The sequence below is a fragment of the Tenrec ecaudatus genome, chromosome 1, assembly GCF_050624435.1.
Source record: "Tenrec ecaudatus isolate mTenEca1 chromosome 1, mTenEca1.hap1, whole genome shotgun sequence".
Taxonomy (NCBI): Eukaryota; Metazoa; Chordata; class Mammalia; order Afrosoricida; family Tenrecidae; genus Tenrec; species Tenrec ecaudatus.
Window position 1 is genome coordinate 197,269,595 of NC_134530.1, and position 17,618 is coordinate 197,287,212.

General features: G+C 46.9%; 1 protein-coding gene across 1 annotated transcript in view; it reads left to right on the forward strand.

Moving 5' to 3' along the window:
* The window catches only part of LAMC2 (laminin subunit gamma 2), an 83,840-nt gene extending 72,660 nt beyond the window's left edge, over positions 1–11,180 (forward strand). Inside the window, exons 21-24 of the mRNA XM_075528198.1 lie at positions 2,710–2,909; positions 6,539–6,697; positions 6,790–6,889; positions 9,492–11,180. Of these exons, the coding sequence (XP_075384313.1) occupies positions 2,710–2,909; positions 6,539–6,697; positions 6,790–6,889; positions 9,492–9,745 (713 nt within the window). The 3' untranslated portion in view covers positions 9,746–11,180. The remainder of the gene's footprint in view (positions 1–2,709; positions 2,910–6,538; positions 6,698–6,789; positions 6,890–9,491) is intronic.
* The last annotated feature ends 6,438 nt before the right edge of the window (positions 11,181–17,618 follow it).

The window sequence follows — 17,618 nt, forward strand, 5'->3', positions numbered from 1 at the left end:
TAACAGTACATTCGCTCAGCATCCTTCACTCGTGATTTTCCGTTTTCAGAGCAATGCTTTATTTACATAAAAAAAACACTTTTAAAATTGAGGATTAGGTGGGAGTTACATTCGAGGTGATCAGTTTGCTAGTCAACAACTTACACTACTTATCAAACCTCCCAATAGATTGCCCTGCCTCTCTCCCTTTGGTTTCTCTTCTCCCTATGCACAGTGTTAGCCCCCTTTTCCCATGTTAACACCTATTGGCCCGCTAACCCATTGAGTCATCTTCCCTCCTTTGCCCTCTGCCCTCCCCCATCCCCACCACTTTGGGTAACCATCAAAGTCAATCTCCTTTGGTCTGAACACCTCTGTCTTGATTTTTTCTTATAACAGTGGTCTTGTCCCATATTTACCCTGCAGTGATTGACTATTTCACTCTGCATAACGCTCTCCAGGTCCATCCGTCCAGGTCCATCCATGCCGTGAGGGCTTCGTTATTCTTGAGCCACACAGAGTACTCTCCTGTGTGTGTACCAGAGCTTCTTTATTCTTTGGCTGATGGGCATTTAGGTTGTTCCAATCTTCGTGCCATTGTAATCAGTGCTGCCGTGAACATGGGTGTTGCTCATGTCCGTCTGTGTTAGGATTCTTACTGATTTAGGGGATAGACCAGCAAAGCGATTGCTGGGACAGGTGGACTTTCTATTCCTAGTTCTCTGAGGTAGTGCCATGCTGCCTTCCACGGTGCTTTGACATTTTCGCAGTCCCACCAGCAGTGTCCCAGGGTTCCAGTCTCGCAGTACCTCTCCAGCAGTTGTTACTTTCCCTTTAAAAAAAAAAAAAAGGTGCCATCACTCCTCGAGTAAGGTGGTGTCTCATCGCTGTTTTGGTTTGCATCTCTCAGATGGCTGGGGATCCTGAGCATTTCTTCGTATGTTTGTTGGCTGCCTGGATGTCTTTTCTGGTGAACTGTCTGTTCATGTCCTTTGCTCAATTTAAAAATGGAATGATCCCTTGCTTTTCAATAGCATTTTTCTGTCGATTTTAGATAATAATCCCTAGTCTGATGTGTCATTGCCAAATTTTTTTCCGGGCTGTGGGTTCTCTTGATACACAGAAGTGTCTCGTTTTTAGAAGATCCCAACCATCTACTTGGTCTTCTGCTGTGTGTGGGTTACTGTTTCATAGTATCTTTATGCCCTATTTTAGAGCTCTGAGTCTGTGTCTCGTTTCTCCTCGATGACCTTTCTTGTTCTGGCCCTTGTTTGATCCATCTTGAGTTGTATATGGCTGAGACGGGTCCTGGGTCCTTCCTCTGCAGATGGAAATGCCATCTTGCCGGTGCTATTTGCAGGGCAGACTGCCGCTTCCCCAGTTGATGGTTTTCAGAGTAGTTGTCTGTAGGTGGATGGATTTACCCCTGGGTTTTTATTCAGCCATTTTCTAATCTGGTCATGTTTTTCCCGAGTTTGGGTCTTCGGGTTATATTTGCTTCATAAACTGAGTTCGGGGTGCTGCTTTTCTTTCTGTGTTCTGGAATTGTGTAGAATTAGTGTCAACTGAGTGCTTGGTAGAATTCCCTGGTGGAACTGCCTCACTCTGGACTTTGTTGTTGTTCGTTTTTTAATGACCGGATCTATTTCTTCTTTCGTTATGGACCAGTAAAAGTTTTCTATATCTATCTGTGTTCATTTAAGTAAATAGTGTATTTCTAGAAATTTATCTTTTCATGTAAGCCTCAAAAATTTTTGGAGTACAGGCTTACATAGTATTATGTTATGATATTTTTATTTGGTTTTGTTATGATGTCACCCTTTTAATTTCTTACTCTTGATATTTGCATTTTCTTTTCCTTTGTTTAGTTTGCCAGTAGTTTGTCAATTTTGTTAATCCTTTTGAAGAACAAATGTCTTGATTTTTCTATTCCCTGATTAAGTTACTTCTGTTCTAATCTTTACTATTTATTTTCTTCTAGTGACTGAACATTTATTTGGTTGTTCTTGTTCCAATTTTTTTAAATGTTGGGTTAAGGTGTTGATTTTGAGTCTTGTTTTTTGATGTGCATATTTATTGCTATGCATTGCCCTCTGAGTGGTACTTTTGCTGTGTCCCAAAGCTGTTGGTATGCTGTATTTTCATTCTCATTTGTTTTAAGGAATCTAAAATCCCTTATTTCTTTAGTTCCCCAATGTTACTAAGTAGGGTGCTGTTCAGTTGACCTGCATTTGTTTTATTCTCCTTGATGTTCTTAGTGTTGATTTATAATTTCATGGCATTGTTGTCTGATAAAATGGTTTGTAATGTCTCAGAGGTTTTTAATTTACTAGGCTTACTATGCTGTCTAACATTTGGTCTGCCCTAGGGAATGGTCCTCATGCAATGGAAACTAATGTCTACTGTGCTGTAGTTCGGTGGAGTGTTCCATGTGTGTCTTGGAGGTCAAGTTGACTAATTGTGTTGTTCAGTTCTTCTGTCTTTATTGCGTTTCTTTCCCAATGACCCGTCCTTCCTCAGCAGTGGTATATTAAAGTCTAATGCTATTCTTATTGCATGAATTATTTCTCTCTTCCTCTCTATAAGTGTGATTAAGGTATTTTGAGGGTCTTTCAATTGGTGCATGTATGTTTATTATGGTTATGTTGTCTGGTTCTGTTGTTTCTTTGTTCTATAATAGCCTTCTCTGTACCTCTTGATGGATCTAAGGCAATGTTTTCTTCTTTTCAGAGTTTGACCTGCAGGTTGGAGACAGGAAAGCAGAAGCTGAGGAAGCCATGAAAAGGCTCGCCTACATCAGCCAGAAGGTTGCAGATGCCAGTGACAAGACCAAAGAAGCAGAAACAGCTCTAGGCAGTGCTGCTACTGATGCCAAGCGGGCAAAGCATGCAGCCAGTGAGACCCTGGGGATCACCATTGAGATAGAACAGGTAATGAGAAACTGAGCTGCTAGATGGCAGGCCCTACCACATGAAGGTGGTATGGAAGAAGCTGAGAGCATTGGGCTCATTTTGAACCCTATTGCTCAGAGTCCTGTTGTGGCCCCGTTGGTTCTTATTAGGTGCCATCAAGTCAATTCTGATGCACAGGGACCCTACACACAACAGAACAAAACACTGCACTGTCCTGCAGCAGCATCCTCACCACTGCTCCTGTTTCTAAGCCTGTTGTTGCAGCCACTGGCTTAATCTATCTCCTTGACGACCTTCTTCTTTTTACTGCCCCTCCACTTTACCAAGCATGATGACCTTTTGTAGGGACTGGTCTCTCCTGACAATATGTCTAAAGTGTGTGAGACAAAGTCATCCTTGCCTCTGAGGAGCACTCTGGCTGTCCTTCTACAAGATGGGTTTGCTTGCCAGTTAGCAGTCCTGGTGGTGTATTGCATGTGAGTTGAGCTGCAGTCTGCGTGGTCGGTCTGCATGGTCGGCAGTTCAGAATCTCCAGCATCTCCCAGGGAGTAAGACGGGACTTTCTATTCCTGTGAACAGTTCCGGTCTTTGAAACCCACAGGGGATCTCTATGAGTCAGCAATGACAGCAGCAAGTTTGGTGTTTTTTGGTATCAGGAGTCACGATACCAAAGGAGTCAAGGAAGATGACATCCTCGACAACGTCACACTCTTCTCCGTTTACCATGGTGTTATCTATTGGTTCACTTGTGAGGATTTGATCTCTTTACATTAAGTTATAATCCATATTGACACCCGCAATCCTTGATCTTCACTAGCAGGCACTTCAGGTCCTCCTCACTTTCAGCAGGCAAGGTTATGTCATCTGCACATCGCAAGTTGTTATAAGCCTTCCTCCAATCCCGATGCCACATCCTTCTTCATATCATCCAGATTTTCTAATGATTTGCTCATCATACGGATTGAATAAGTATGCTGAGAGGTTACAACCATGCAGTGTTCCCTTGTTCTGTTTACACAACTGCCTCTTGCTCCATGTACAAGTTCCTCATGAGCACAATGAAGTGTCCTGGAATTTCCATGATTCTGAAGATTATCCATAGTATATTATGGTTCACACAGTCTAATTCTTTTGCATCGTCAATGAAACACAGGGAAACATCTCTCTGGTCGTCTCTGCTTTGAGCCAAAATCCATCTGACATCAGCAATGAGATCCCTGCTCCACGTCTTTTGCGGAGTCTCTAGCAGCTCCTTGGCAAGGGACCCTTGCAACCATTGTTGGATGATCTTCGGCAAAATTTTACTTCATGAGATATCAGTGGTGGTGGTCTGAAGTTTGAGCATTCTATTGGCTCACTGTTTTTTGAAATGGATGAAAATATGGATTTCCTCCAGTCAGTTGGCCAAGTAGCTGTCTCCCAAATCTCCTGGTATCATTGAGAGAGTGCTTCCAGTGTTGTTATGGCCAGGGGTGGCCCCCAATCCATATGGCAAACCTTCTGATACAGGGTTGCTCTGAGTTGGAATTGGCCTGTTTGCACGAGTTTGTTTGTTTGGGTTTGGTTTTGGCCTTCTGCTGAATCCTAAAGTTTTGATTGACTACATGGTAGGGCCTGATGTTTTCAGCTCCCCTAGTTGGACAAATGGAGCCCTGGTGGCTTAGTAGTTACACATTGGGCTGCTGCTAATCACAAGTTCAGCAGTTCAAAACCACTCTACTTTGTGGAAGACAAGACTTTCTACTCCCCTAAAAGTTATAGTCTCAGAACCCCCTAAGGACAGTTCTACACTGTCCTGTAGGGTTGCTATGAGTCAGAATTGACTCCATAACTGTGAGGTGAGTTGAGTGAGTTGGACAATATCAAGAAAGGAAAATCCAAGGTTATTTTTTTTTTACACTCTCATCAACGGTTTGATCCCAATTTATAAAATTCTACAGTTCTAGATGCCTTGTTCCTGCCCATGTCCTTTGTTTACGCAATACTCCTTTTTCTCTTTTGCTGCCTTCTAATGTTGTATGCCAACACTGGACTTGGTCTTGGCAATCTAGAGATGAGAGCATCCTAGTCACCTTCCTCAAAGAGCATTCAACATAATAGGGGAAAAAGACAAGTAACACAACATCGGGTAAATGCTACAGTGGAAAGAGTGTTGGCCAACTGGCAGAGGGCGCCTTACTCTTGTTTAGTTATAGAAAGTTTATGTGGGTGTATAGGAAATATTCCAGCAGGATTATAGAAAGCTTATGCCAGTGTATAGGGAATATTACACAGGATTATAGAAAGTTTATACGGTATATAGGAAATATTCCAGCAGGATTATAGGAAGTTTATACCAGTGTATAGGGAATATTCCAGCAGGATTATAGAAGTTTATGCGGGTGTATTGGAAATATTCCAACAGGAACGCCTGCTGCTTGGATGGTTCGGCTCCATTCATGGACCACTGGTCATTGCAGAAATAGTCTTAACATTTCTTTTCATTTTAATCTTCTGCTAGACCTTTAATTATTATAATATTTTATTTTTATGATACATGTTTACTGATCTCAATGATTGACATATAAACCCCCTCCCCCGCAAGGGGGGGTTGAACAACAGATGTGGGTGAAGGGAGACAGCGGATAGTGTAAGCTATGAAAATGATAATAATTCATAATTCATCAAGGGTTCAATAATTCATAATTCATCAAAGGAGGGAGAGGTAAAAAAGAGGAGCTGATCCTAAGGGCTCAAGTAGAAAGAAACTGTTTTGAAAATGCTGATGGCAACATATGTACAAATGTGTTTGATAAAATGGATGTGTGGATTGTGATAAGAGGTATAAGTGCCCCCAATAAAGTGATTTATAAAGAAAAATAAGTGATAGTATTAATTTTTAATTCTGGGAAAAAAACAAATATTAAAAATGTAGCACAGTGGATTAGGCCTTGGGTTGCTAACCTCAGGGTGAACAGTTTGAAACCACCAGCTCCCACTCGTGAGTTAAAGATTAGGTTTTCTGCTCCTGTGAAAAGTGTTATCATCAGTAACCCACAGGGTCAGTTCTACTCTGCCCTGTACACACAGTGTGAGTTGTAATTGACTCGATGACAGTGAATTTTCTTTGCGTGTAAAAACATCACATATTTGAAAAAAGCAGCACAAACTTCAAGTCCTCTGAGGGTAGAGACCAATATCATGTGCCTTTCATTCTAGGATAGAGACTCCTGCAATGGGATGCTTAATAATACTACATTGATAAAATACTGATAAGCTTCATCCTTACAATGGTAAAAATGCAAAGCTGTAGGATCATTCTCTAACTAGCTTATGAAAGTCATCCAAAAGACTGGCAGTAAAAAAACATGACAGTGAATGGTGTGAATTGGCTCAGATTGTGTTCAGCCGTGAGGTGAACATTGAACTGAGCGGGAAGCGGTGCCTCTGGCTGACCCTCCTTGTCCTAAGAGGCAGGCCCCCAAATTAACTCATTTGAGGCAGAACCTGGGGATGGGTGTGTCCCCAAATCTGACTCTCTCCTTGTTCATCGGATTTATCCCATCATCGGCGGGCAGCAGTTCGTTTTTTGTCTGCAAGAGTTGTGGGATGTTTTCATGTCTGACTCCTATCTTCCCTTCCGCCCTTGGCTCCGTGTATTCTCCTAGGATATAGGGAATCTGAACTTGGAAGCCAATGTGACAGCAGATGGAGCCTTGGCCCTGGAGAAGGGACTGGCCACTCTGAAGAGCGAGATGAGGGACGTGGAAGGAGAGCTGGCAAGGAAGGCGCAGGAGTTCAACACGGACATGGATGCGGTGCAGATGGTGAGTTTCCCTTGTTTTCCACAGGCGGTCCCTTGAATCTGGCTGGAATGAGAAACACCCTTCCAAGACTGTTTGTGCTTGCTTTTCCACAGGTGATTACAGAAGCCCAAAGAGTCAACTCCAGGGCCAAGAACGCTGGAATGACAATCCAAGACACACTCAGCTCACTGGATGGCATCTTACACCTGATAGGTACGTGAGTTACCTGCCAGCTCATCCCCATGCTCCCTCCATCTGACATCCATCTGATGAAGGTCATGGTAGAACTGGGCCCCACAGGCTTTTTAGGGGCTGATGTTCGGAGGTAGATTGCCAGGCCTTTCTTCTGAGGCACCTCTGGGTGGACTCCAACTGCCAACCCTTTTGTTTAGCAGCCAAATGTGTGACGTCCGTACCACACAGGGACTGCTGTTCCCTCCCAAACTGCAGTCACACCTGGGCATAACTGGGGCCTTGAGCTGCCTGCATGGAGAAGCTGGGAGAAATGTGAGACCAGTAAGACCCTGAGCTGCTGCCCAAGAGACGAGGGGCCCTGGGGGTCAGGAAAGTAGGGTTCCCCTGGGAGGCCTCCCAGAAGAAAACAGATTTGAACCGAAATTCTGGATTTATGTGAAACTGGTATCAAGTACTCATTTAGCCCATTGTATCAAACTTGGACTAGAGATGGAACAAGACATTCTACTCTAGAGTCTGGCAGCCTTCAGGGAAAGGCTGGACTCTACTTCTCCAGTTCAGTAGAATGACGTTAAACCTGATATTTTGTGTGTGTGTGTGTGTGTGTGTGTGTGTGTGTGTGTGTGTGTGTGTGAGAGAGAGAGAGAGAATGTGAGAGAGAGAGAGAATGTGAGAGAGAGAGAGAATGTGAGAGAGAGAGAGAGAGAGAGAGAGAGAGAGAGAGAGATCACTCTGCAAGACGAATGTTGGCTGCGTGGTTAAACTTGGGCCCTGCTCTGTGCCCCAGTGAGCCAGTGGAATAAAGTTCCCTCTAAGGGTAAACAAACTCTCCAGTTGAAACGTTAGCTGTTCAGTGTCCTGAAAAGGGTAATGATACGAATGCGGCTGCAGAAAGGAGAGAGGAACATCACTCAGGGAGACGCAGGGGGCGCTGTCAGAGGGTGACAACCCAATCTCCTGGGGCCTGAGAGGGCAGGGCTGTGGGTAGGTGGGTGGGTGGGAACTGCAGCGGGAGGGGCCATCTCAAGAGTGGCATCACCTCCAACACCCATCAGAAGGCGTCTTCCACCTAAGAGGTATATGGAATACCCACACCCTTTGGGCACCATGTCCCATCTGAGGTACCTGTGATGTGTCAGTGTCGCACTGGGCTCGTAGGCACCGTGGGTTACTGCTCTGGGTGTCGGCACCCCTACTGATGCCGCTGAGGTTGACAGGACCCATGAAGCATTTCCTGTGTGCCCACAGTAGCTGCCAAGAACCTGTATCAAACACTGTGGCCCTCCATGGTGGGATATCGCTGAAGTCTTAGAAAAGTTCCACAGGGGAGGTGTTATTGTTTTATTTTGCCAAGGAGTCAACTGAGGCTCGCAAGGCATCCTGGGGGAACAGGGTTAAGTGGCCGACTACTCATTGAAAAGTCAGGGTTTGAACCCTCCAGCCACTCGATGGGAAAAGCTGTGGCCAGCTGTTTCTAGAAAGGTTATCTCTTTGGAAGCACAGTGAGGCTCTTCTACTTGCTAGGCGTCGCAATCAGACTCGATGGCCCCCGCTTGAAACGGAGGCGCGAGACTTATGCCTGGAGGTCGCCTCGTCCATTATGGAGGCAGGATGTGAACTGAGGTCTCCTTGTCTCCCATGCTTGTGCCCTCCTCTGGCAGCTCCTGGGTGCCTCCCTACTGGCATGGGTGTTCTCTCCCTCGCTTATTTAGTTTTCTTTGAATGTCGTGGAAGTTGGATACACTTTTGGAATTTTCCATTGGGCCCACCTTTTGTTAAGGTGTTGTTTCCATCTTCTGTGCTTTGTCGAGTCTGTGAACAGTGCATTGTTCTAGGCACACTAAACCCACCAGGGCATTCAAATACCTTTGCTGCAACTCAGATGCATGAGGCCGGCTAGTCTTGGGTTTGACTGGCTCAAGGGCCACTCGAGCCCCTTTGAGCCAGCCCTGGCCAGGTGTCCTTCATTCTAAAACATTCATTTTAGCTGGTTCGTGGGGGAAACATATGAACAATGTGCCTAAGCTTCCTAATTAAGCATAAACTAGTATTTAGCTAGATTCCCACTATTTCAGGCCAGAAGGAAGTCTTACTCATTTCCTAGCAGCTGGAATCCGTCCGCAGACACAAAGCATACCTTGGCCTTTGTAAACCCTGAACCCTGCCAGTTTCTAAAGGTCTTCTAGGAGAAAAACAACCAACGGCTCCCTACGGGTCCTTCGGAAAGCATGCCTTGGAGTTGACTCTGATCCCAAGGGCGAGTTGTGCTGAACAGATACCTCGGCTAGTGCTCGGTCCCTTCTGACCTCTACCTCTTCATCTTCTCAGAGGATGGACGATTGGCCCTATCATGCAGAGAAAGAGCCAAGCTTTATATTGCTGACTAAGAGAGCGCAGAATTTTGAGCTGGGCTGTTTTATAACCCCTGTTACTAGGTTACTGTTCTCAGAACCTTTTTAGATCATTTCTCCCTTTAACTATGTCTTTTAGATCCATGGCATGCTATTTGCTCTGGGCAGGTGGAAATAGGCATTAGTTCAGGGTTCAGAAGAGACCCCTGATGCTCAAGAAGATGTGCCCAATGTCTCGGTGTTAACTGCTTTTCCATCCCCTCAAACAGACCAGCCTGGGGCTGTGGATGAAGACAGTCTGAACTTACTGGAGCAGAAGCTTTTCCGAGCCAAGAGCCAGATCAACAGCCAACTGCGGCCATTGCTGTCAGAGCTGGAAGAGAGGGCCCGTCGGCAGAAGGACCACCTCCATTCCCTGCGGACGAGCATAGATGGGATTCTGGCTGACGTGAAGAACCTGGAGGACATCAGAGACAACTTGCCCCCAGGCTGCTACAATACTCTGGCTCTTGAGCAACAGTGAAGCTGCCAGAGATTTCTCAATGTAGGATGTTGGGACACAGACGTTAGGGCTCAGGAGCCAGCTCATGTGGGTGGGGTGGGATGGGGACATTGGAACATGCTGAATGGGTGTGCTCAGGCCAGCGCTGAGACTTTGGCCAGGCAGATGTCTTCCTGAACCAAGGCTATTTGTGCTTTCTGATGCCTGGGAATGAGGAAAATCTCATTGGGTGTGAGACTGATCAAGGTCCTGGGCCCCAGAGAATAGACTGGAGGGAAGGACAAACTCCCTGGGAAAGTGTTTGCTTCCTTCAGAAAAGCTATTACGTGTGGGTCCCAGGGAAGGGACAAGAGCTGCCAGTCAGTGTGGTTGCTGAATGGTGGAACCACAGGAAGATGCTCTGGCTCTGCCTGGGCATAAAATCCTTCCTAAGGTCAAAACAGAGAGAGAAACCCACTCGCACTGTGGTCAGTACACTAGTTTGGCTCTGTGTTGTCCACTGCAAGCTGCTGGCTTCTCGCAGGTGCTCCCGCTTCCCCAGCCCATGGGTTGGGTGCTCCACTTTCAAGCGGGATGAAGTGAGTGAGGCGCCAAGGCTGCTGGGCTGGTCCATTTGGAGCAGTGCTGCTGGGGGCCCTGCCACCTCCAAATTCTTCTGGACCTGGGAGCAGCGCCTTTCTCCTAATGGTGCCACGGCATCTTCGAGACGGCCATTTTCTGAAAGCGTTTCCTTCTAGCAAAGAGCAAGCATTGGGAAAGTATTTCCTTCAGGGTTTCAACATGATAGAAAAATGTGGCATGGGTCTCAAAAAGGGTGAAATTATCTAGAAGATTTATGAACTCTAATCCCATCCCACTCTTTAAACACTTAAAAAAAAAAAGCCAAAACCCATGTATTTATCTTATTCTCTCTGTCTTTCTCCCATCCAGGCAGAGAATATTCCTATCCGCACTTGAGCCAGGTAGAACCCATATCCTTCTATCTTTCCATCCATCCAATCATACAACACATATTTATTGATGCCTAAGATGCGCCTCCAGCTGGGGGTGCAGTGGTGACACAGTCTCTGCCTCTCAGAGTTGATTGTCTAGTGAGGAAGACCGACATTAAGAAAAACAGAAACTTCTAAAACGTGAGCGCAAGCGGTGTTCATTGCAGTAGCCTTTGGTTTGCAGCCTCTTTTCCCAGCAGGACATATGTTGCAAGACGCGCTCCTGGGTCCTTGGATTGGGCAAAGCTGAGAGAGTTCTGGGTAGCCCATCCTTGTGGCCACGCTGGCGGTCATTCCGGAAGCTCCTTTCCACGGCCCCTTGCAACACGCTGCTGAGGCATGAAAACACCCACCAGTAGGAATGGCTGGAGAAGCCAGAGGCACTTCCATCTCTACCCGGAAGACTGGTGCTACTTCACCTCTGTATTTCCTTGGCTTTTCATGCTGTGTGGTTAAATAAAAAATGATTGTGCAATGTCTGTGGTCAGTTTCTGATTTACTCAATTCTCAGCCCAAAGTGGAGATGCCAAAACTCTAGATACGAAGAGGCTATGGAAAAGGCTGAGGGGCCAAGAGTTAGCACCTTTCCGTTCCTGTCCTTGAGCCCCTTGCCTTGCTCGGTCTGCCCAGGAGGATGCCAGAGGTGTTTTCGTGACAAGTGTGAAGGAGGACTGCTTGCTGGGATGCAAGAAGTAATGTTTTTCATCAACTCTAAAAGGAGGTAAAGATAATAGGTTTTCAGGTCTTTTAATAAACTACAAGCACTCCCCTGACTGCGAGCCCCAAGGCACAATGGCTAAGTTCTCAGCTCCGACCTGAAAGGTTGACAGATCAGTCCACCAGTGGCTTCACAGGAGAACGACCCTAGTAATCGGCTCCTGGCAAGATCACCACCTAGCAAAGCCGACGGGGCAGCGCCACGCTGTCCTAGTGGATCACCAGAGGATGGGATTCATTGGATGGCACATACACCAGGAGCGACCCTGACGACTGGAGAAGGGACTTGACCTTTGTCCACCTTGACCCACAGCATTGTGACGGCTTTGACCACTTTGCGTGGATATATGCGTTCTGTGGCAGAACACTTAGAAGCCCCATCCTGGCATGCTTAGTGATACATCTTGTCCAGCATCCCTTGCAACTAGCAACAACCAGTGCCCTGACCAGACATGTGTCAATAACTTACTCTATTACAAAGACCCCACATCTGCAGGCGACATTTCTTCTCGCTCCCTTGCCATGAGTGATGCAGTCAGAAGAGGACCCTCAATGGGATAGCGTGTAAGAAACCACAAGGAGGTTTTCCATGGCCAATGGGAGATGATCCTGTAGGAGCTATAGGGAATGGGGAAATGAGTTCTGGGACTGTTGGTATAGAAATGATTCCCTCATTTCTAAGGAACTGGGTGGGGGGTGGGATGAGAGGGGTGGGGGTGAAAGCTTAGAGATAGTTTACCAAGGAACGAGCCTCTTGTCTCTCTGGACGTGGTCATGCTACGATAAGGGAACTTCCCTTTGGATTTCCCCTCAGTAATTCGTAATGGAAGACATCCAGAGAGCTTCTGAGTTATTTGGCTGTTAACAGACGATGGATGATACACATCATCATCATCATCATCATCATCTAGCTTGACTCAGAGGGGCTTCTGTTTGGAGAATGAAACCATCCATCCACTATAATGTCTCCATCGCAGCTGTGTTTCCCAGCTGACTCCAGGATGTGGTTTCTTTTCAGGACTCTTGAGGGGCTGGAGAAAAGGGTAAGAAGATACTTAGCAACGCTCAATGTTTGGACCAGATTTCAAGGACCGGGAATGTTTGTCACGTCTTTTCTGAAAGCTTTCACATGGTCATGGGAATGTGATGGGTTCTTTCTGTGATTCAGTGTTTCCACCTGGAAAGCACAGATAAGGATTTCTTTTTTCTCTGATTCTTGGCTACCTGGAGTTTCCTAGCACAGCCCAGCATCTGAAGCTTATTTGCGCGTTACGAGGGCAGAAACGCACATGCCTACTAAGATCCGACAAAGCCAAAAGCTGTTGGGAGGCAGAAATCAGTCGGAAGGAAAATGCAAATAGTTTCCACTAAAGCAAGTGATTAAATGGTGTTGAGACCATACCCTGTTGGAGACAGAAAGCACGGGAGACCTGGAAAAATAAGCCCACCCAGCGGAGCGCTGCTCTCACAGGCTTCACTGTGTGTTGGTTCATGTCTCGTCTGCAAAGCACATCAGCGCTGATGCTCACTTTTAAATCAGCTCGCAGAACGCCGCCCTCGTAGGGCAGGAAAAGACGAAAAGCAGCGTTTCACTTTGTGAGCAAAATAACAGAGAGATGTAAGTAACGAACGCATTAGGCTTCCCAAGGATCATTAAGATGTGCTACCAACACCCACCCCCCCACCTCTCTCTCTCTCTCTCTCTCTCTCTCTCTCTCTCTCTCTCTCTCTCTCTCTCTCTCTCTCACACACACACACACACACACACACACACTCACTCACTCACTCACTCATTCACTCACTCACTCACTCACTCACAAGGCTGGCGAGTTTTAATTGTCAACAAAAGTGGGCTAAGAACCAAAATAATTTTTAAAAACTATCTTGACAACCAAGTGAAAAAAAAAAATCTCAAACTCACTGCCATCAAGTCCAGGCCGACTCAGAGTGAACCCACAGGAGAGGGAAGACCTGCCCCTGTGAGACTACACCCCTTTATGGGAATAGAATGCCTCACATGTCTCCCGAGGAGCAGCTGGGGGTTTTGAACTGCTGACCTTCAGTTAGCAGCCAATGTGGAATCACCACACCAGCAAGGCTCCCACGTAGTTAATCTTTAAATTGGCTGTTCTAATCGGGACTTGCCTTTTTTACTTTCTGAATCACAGCTGATACTCCATGACAACCCCAATTTAGATCTGCACCAAGGCAGGCTATGTGTTAACACCAAAAGGGGAAATAACAGTATTTATAGGAGAATCGAACAATTAACACATTAATTCGGTTTTGTTTGTTTACTCTTTCCAAACAAATTCTAGGTTTAATGATTGCTGCTTTCATGAAGCTATTTCATGCCAGTAGGTTGCTATTTGGTGTTCACAAATACATTTTCATTTCATAAATTACTAGTTTCCTCAAGAAGCCATCCCCCACTGTATCAAGACAAATTAAGTAAGAGCGCAGATTCTATTTTTAAGAGCAGAGAACATTGCCACGATTTTCAAATGGGCTGGTTCTTCCCTGCTGCCAGCCTTGGGTGGGCTGTGTCCTCACGTGTTGCCTGTGTGGAATCAGCTGACCGCTACACCTTCACACTTGTTGGCTCTGGTCAAGGAGACTAAAGAATAAGCCATTCATTCTGCAACCCACAAGCAGAACAATCTCTAAAGCAAGACGGAGACTTGGGTAGCATTGTCTTATTTATTAACATAATTGAAACATTTTGCTGATAAAACTCTTGCCCATGACTAGTCTAGCAACAAAATTTTACTCAAAATATTTCACTGTGAAATGACGTTGCAACTTGAATGCGATCTTTCTTAGTGAATTGATTTCCATAAAGCAAAATTTACTCTGGAAATGGCAGATTCAGTGACCAACAAGGTGATTCAAGAAAGAGCTTCCCCCTCCCCCTGCTAACCCTCAAGACCATTTGAATCAAGTTGAGCTCTGGGCCCTGGGCTTAGAGTAAAGATGGGGAAGGGAAGGAGCCGAAACCCTCTCTCACTAGCCAGACAGTCTAATAAAATACTTCACACTCACACGACGAAGAAACCACGTGAAGAAATGGGCTCGCGGGACAGCTCTAGGAAGGTGCAAACGAGGTGAATGGGCTGGAGCATATTTACCGTGAGCTACAACCTCAGTTCCTGTGCCCCGCCCCGCCCCGCCCCGCCCCGCCCATCTCACCTGCTGGCCCTGCTGTAGCAGCTTTGGGAGAGATCCTGAGCTTTTCAGTTGACTCCTTTACAGGTGCATTGCTCTTTTGATGGATAAAATCTAATCACATGCTTCCCTCTCAGTCCCCTCCGTGAGAGTGAGGAGTGAGTGAGTGAGTGAGTGAGTGAGTGAGTGAGTGAGTGAGTGAGTGAGTGAGTGAGTGAGTGAGTGAGTGAGTGAGTGTCAGACAGAAGAATGGACTCCGGTTGTTAAAGTACAGGTCTTTTGCCCCTGTCATTCTCTGCCTCTCCCTGTCATTTCAATATGAAGTCTTGCTTTGTGCTCATTTCCAACAGGACGTTCTGGAACGTCTACAGAGGAGCAGGAGCATGGGATAAAAGGCTGTCGTCAGAAGGCTGGCAGAGCTATCTCCAGAAGCTCTAGCTCTGAGTTTCAGGCACTTCAGTAAGAGCCAGTCCTGCCCTGTACCCTGTTCCCAGTTCCCGGGTGCATTCAAGGGTGAAAGCAGGAGGCAAAAGCCTCTGGGCTGCTGGGGGAAAGGGGGCTGCTGGGGTGGGGGATTTCAGGGGGCACTGCTGAGGGTGGGGGATTTCAGGGGGCACGGCGGGGGGCGGGGGATTTCAGGGGGCACTGCTGGGGGTGGGGGACTCCTGGCAACCCAGACCCCAGGAGAAGCATTCTTAAAGGCTAATCATGGACACAGGGTTTCCTTCATGCTGGTCTGACACGTGTCAGTCATTCAGGAGCAATGGGAGGGACTTTTTCTTTCTATGAGGCAGGACATCAGACCACTCTTGGCACCCGCACTCCGGCCTGTGTCATTCTCACGATCTCTGAGCCATGTCGGCCGTTGGGCTGACCTTGCTCGGAAAGGACAGAGCCCCGGAGAGGGCGGATCCTAGAGGTCAGCTTGTGGACACCGAGGTTTCCACTTCAACTTGGGGTCATCTCTCTAGTGTTGCCTATGACTGGCGCACAGCCACACCGCCCTGCCCTGATCTCTCAAGAAAATGTGGAATGGCTGGGAAGTGAATGATTCTGAAAGAAGAGAGGCTGGCGTGTCATTATATTAAACTCCAAACCAAACAAACTCACGGACATCAAGTCAATGCTGACTCACAGAGACCCACTATGGCTTTCTAAGACTACAACTATTTACAGGAGTAGAAAGCCCCGCCTTTCTCCTAAGGAGCTGCTGGGGGTTTCAAACTGCCGACCAAATAGAGCACAGACCAACTCCTAACCACCACATCACCAGGGCTCCTTCTATGAAAGGAAAGCTGTTTTTAGCCTGCTCCCTGTGGCCCACCAAGTTGAGTGGCCCCAATTCATTCTAGAACTCTACTTCTATTTTTCTCTGTTCTTTTCCTAAGCTGAGCTCACTCTCAGGCCTTCCCACCTCCACCTTAGCATGCTGGCCCAGTGCCTTCTCCTGGGCTGAGGACCAGACAGGCTTGGCCGCAGCGTACACCCCAATAAGGGTGGACCTAAGAGGCACACGGGTCTCTTCAAATTCATCCTCACACTCCGCCTTCTCAGTCAACCTGAAAGCCCCCAGCCTGGCAAATGCAGTATTTCCCTTGCTTCATCTTCCTTTTTTGCCTTCTGGCCCGTTTCCTGGGGAAAGTTTCTTCCATCTTTCTCTCCCGAGCAACACTATTTTCCTGAATACTCCATCCTTCGCAAAGTTATCCTTTCTTGGCTTCAGAGGGTCCGTTTCTGACATTCCTTACAAACTGCTGAGTGTGGGATTCTAAGGGTAACTTCACGTCCTTCCTCACTAGCATTTCCTCTCCTAGGACCGACATGCACAACACGACACGTGGGAGCACCTGGGACAGACGAAAGGTCAGAAAAAGATGCCTGGTCGATATCATAGACATGGAGGGAGAGGGAGAAATCGCACGGTGCAGAGGCCTAAAGGAAACCTCCTCTCCTGGATTCCACACTTGCTAGGTGACTTTGGACCAGCCTTTTCATCCCGTGCACCTCTGCTCCCTCATCTTTTCAAAGAGAAGTTTGGATCAAGGAAGCGCTAAAGTTGCTTCCAGTTTTATGAGTCTACGATCCTTGGCCAAATACTGAGACTCAAGAATAAGATCTTCCTTTTCTCCTGTGGAGATTATTCCCACAAGCCTCGATTAATGACATTCCCCAGATCGCTGCTCTCCCATGTTCCTCTGTTGAATCCAGCCCCCTTTCCTGATAGCAATGAACAGATGCTGCAGAGGATGAAGAACATTGTCGTCTCTGGTGTCAGGTGCCTCCTGGGCCATAGAGGTTCCTACACCTTCATTAAAAACTCTTCTACTGCTTGGGGACTCTTCCTCCTGGGTAGTCAGGAACCCCAGAGCCTGAGACTGGAAGAGAGACACAGTACCCAGGAGAGTTCTTTTGAACGTTCCAAGCAGGGCATGGGTAAGGTGCTAACAAGTAGAGCAGGGCTAGTCACACTGTGTTTCCCAGGGCCACCAAGGGGGGTGGGAGATTTGGGAGGAAAGTGGTCGATTCACGTGGTTTAAGGAGGCTCCTGACCGCCCCCAGATCTCTCTTCTGTACACCTACTCCAGTGTCAGGTGTATTTCCACAGGCAGCTATTGTAGTGGCAAGGCTGTTCAGGACCCGAAAGGAGCTAGGACCCAGGACCCAGAACGCAGACCAAGCACCATTCATGAGAAAGAGTCGGCCTTGGGTACCACCTGTGTGAACGAGAATCATTCATCCTGTACAGAACACATTGTTTCCTCCCAGATGATCCTGGACTTAAATGAAGATGTTTCCCAGGCAAGTGGGCAATAAATAATCTCCATTAACAGAGCTCTCTAAGGTTGAGTCAATTCCTAGCGTGTTTCATTTAAGAAATTGTGGTATTATCAGAATCTGACTTTGTCTATGTGATTCTTCTTAGACGTAGGAGTCTGCCTAAAGATGACTCCCAAAGGCGGGGGCGGGCTGTCAGGGGACTCGGACTCTGCCCATCAGCCACAGCTCAGACAAAGACACGG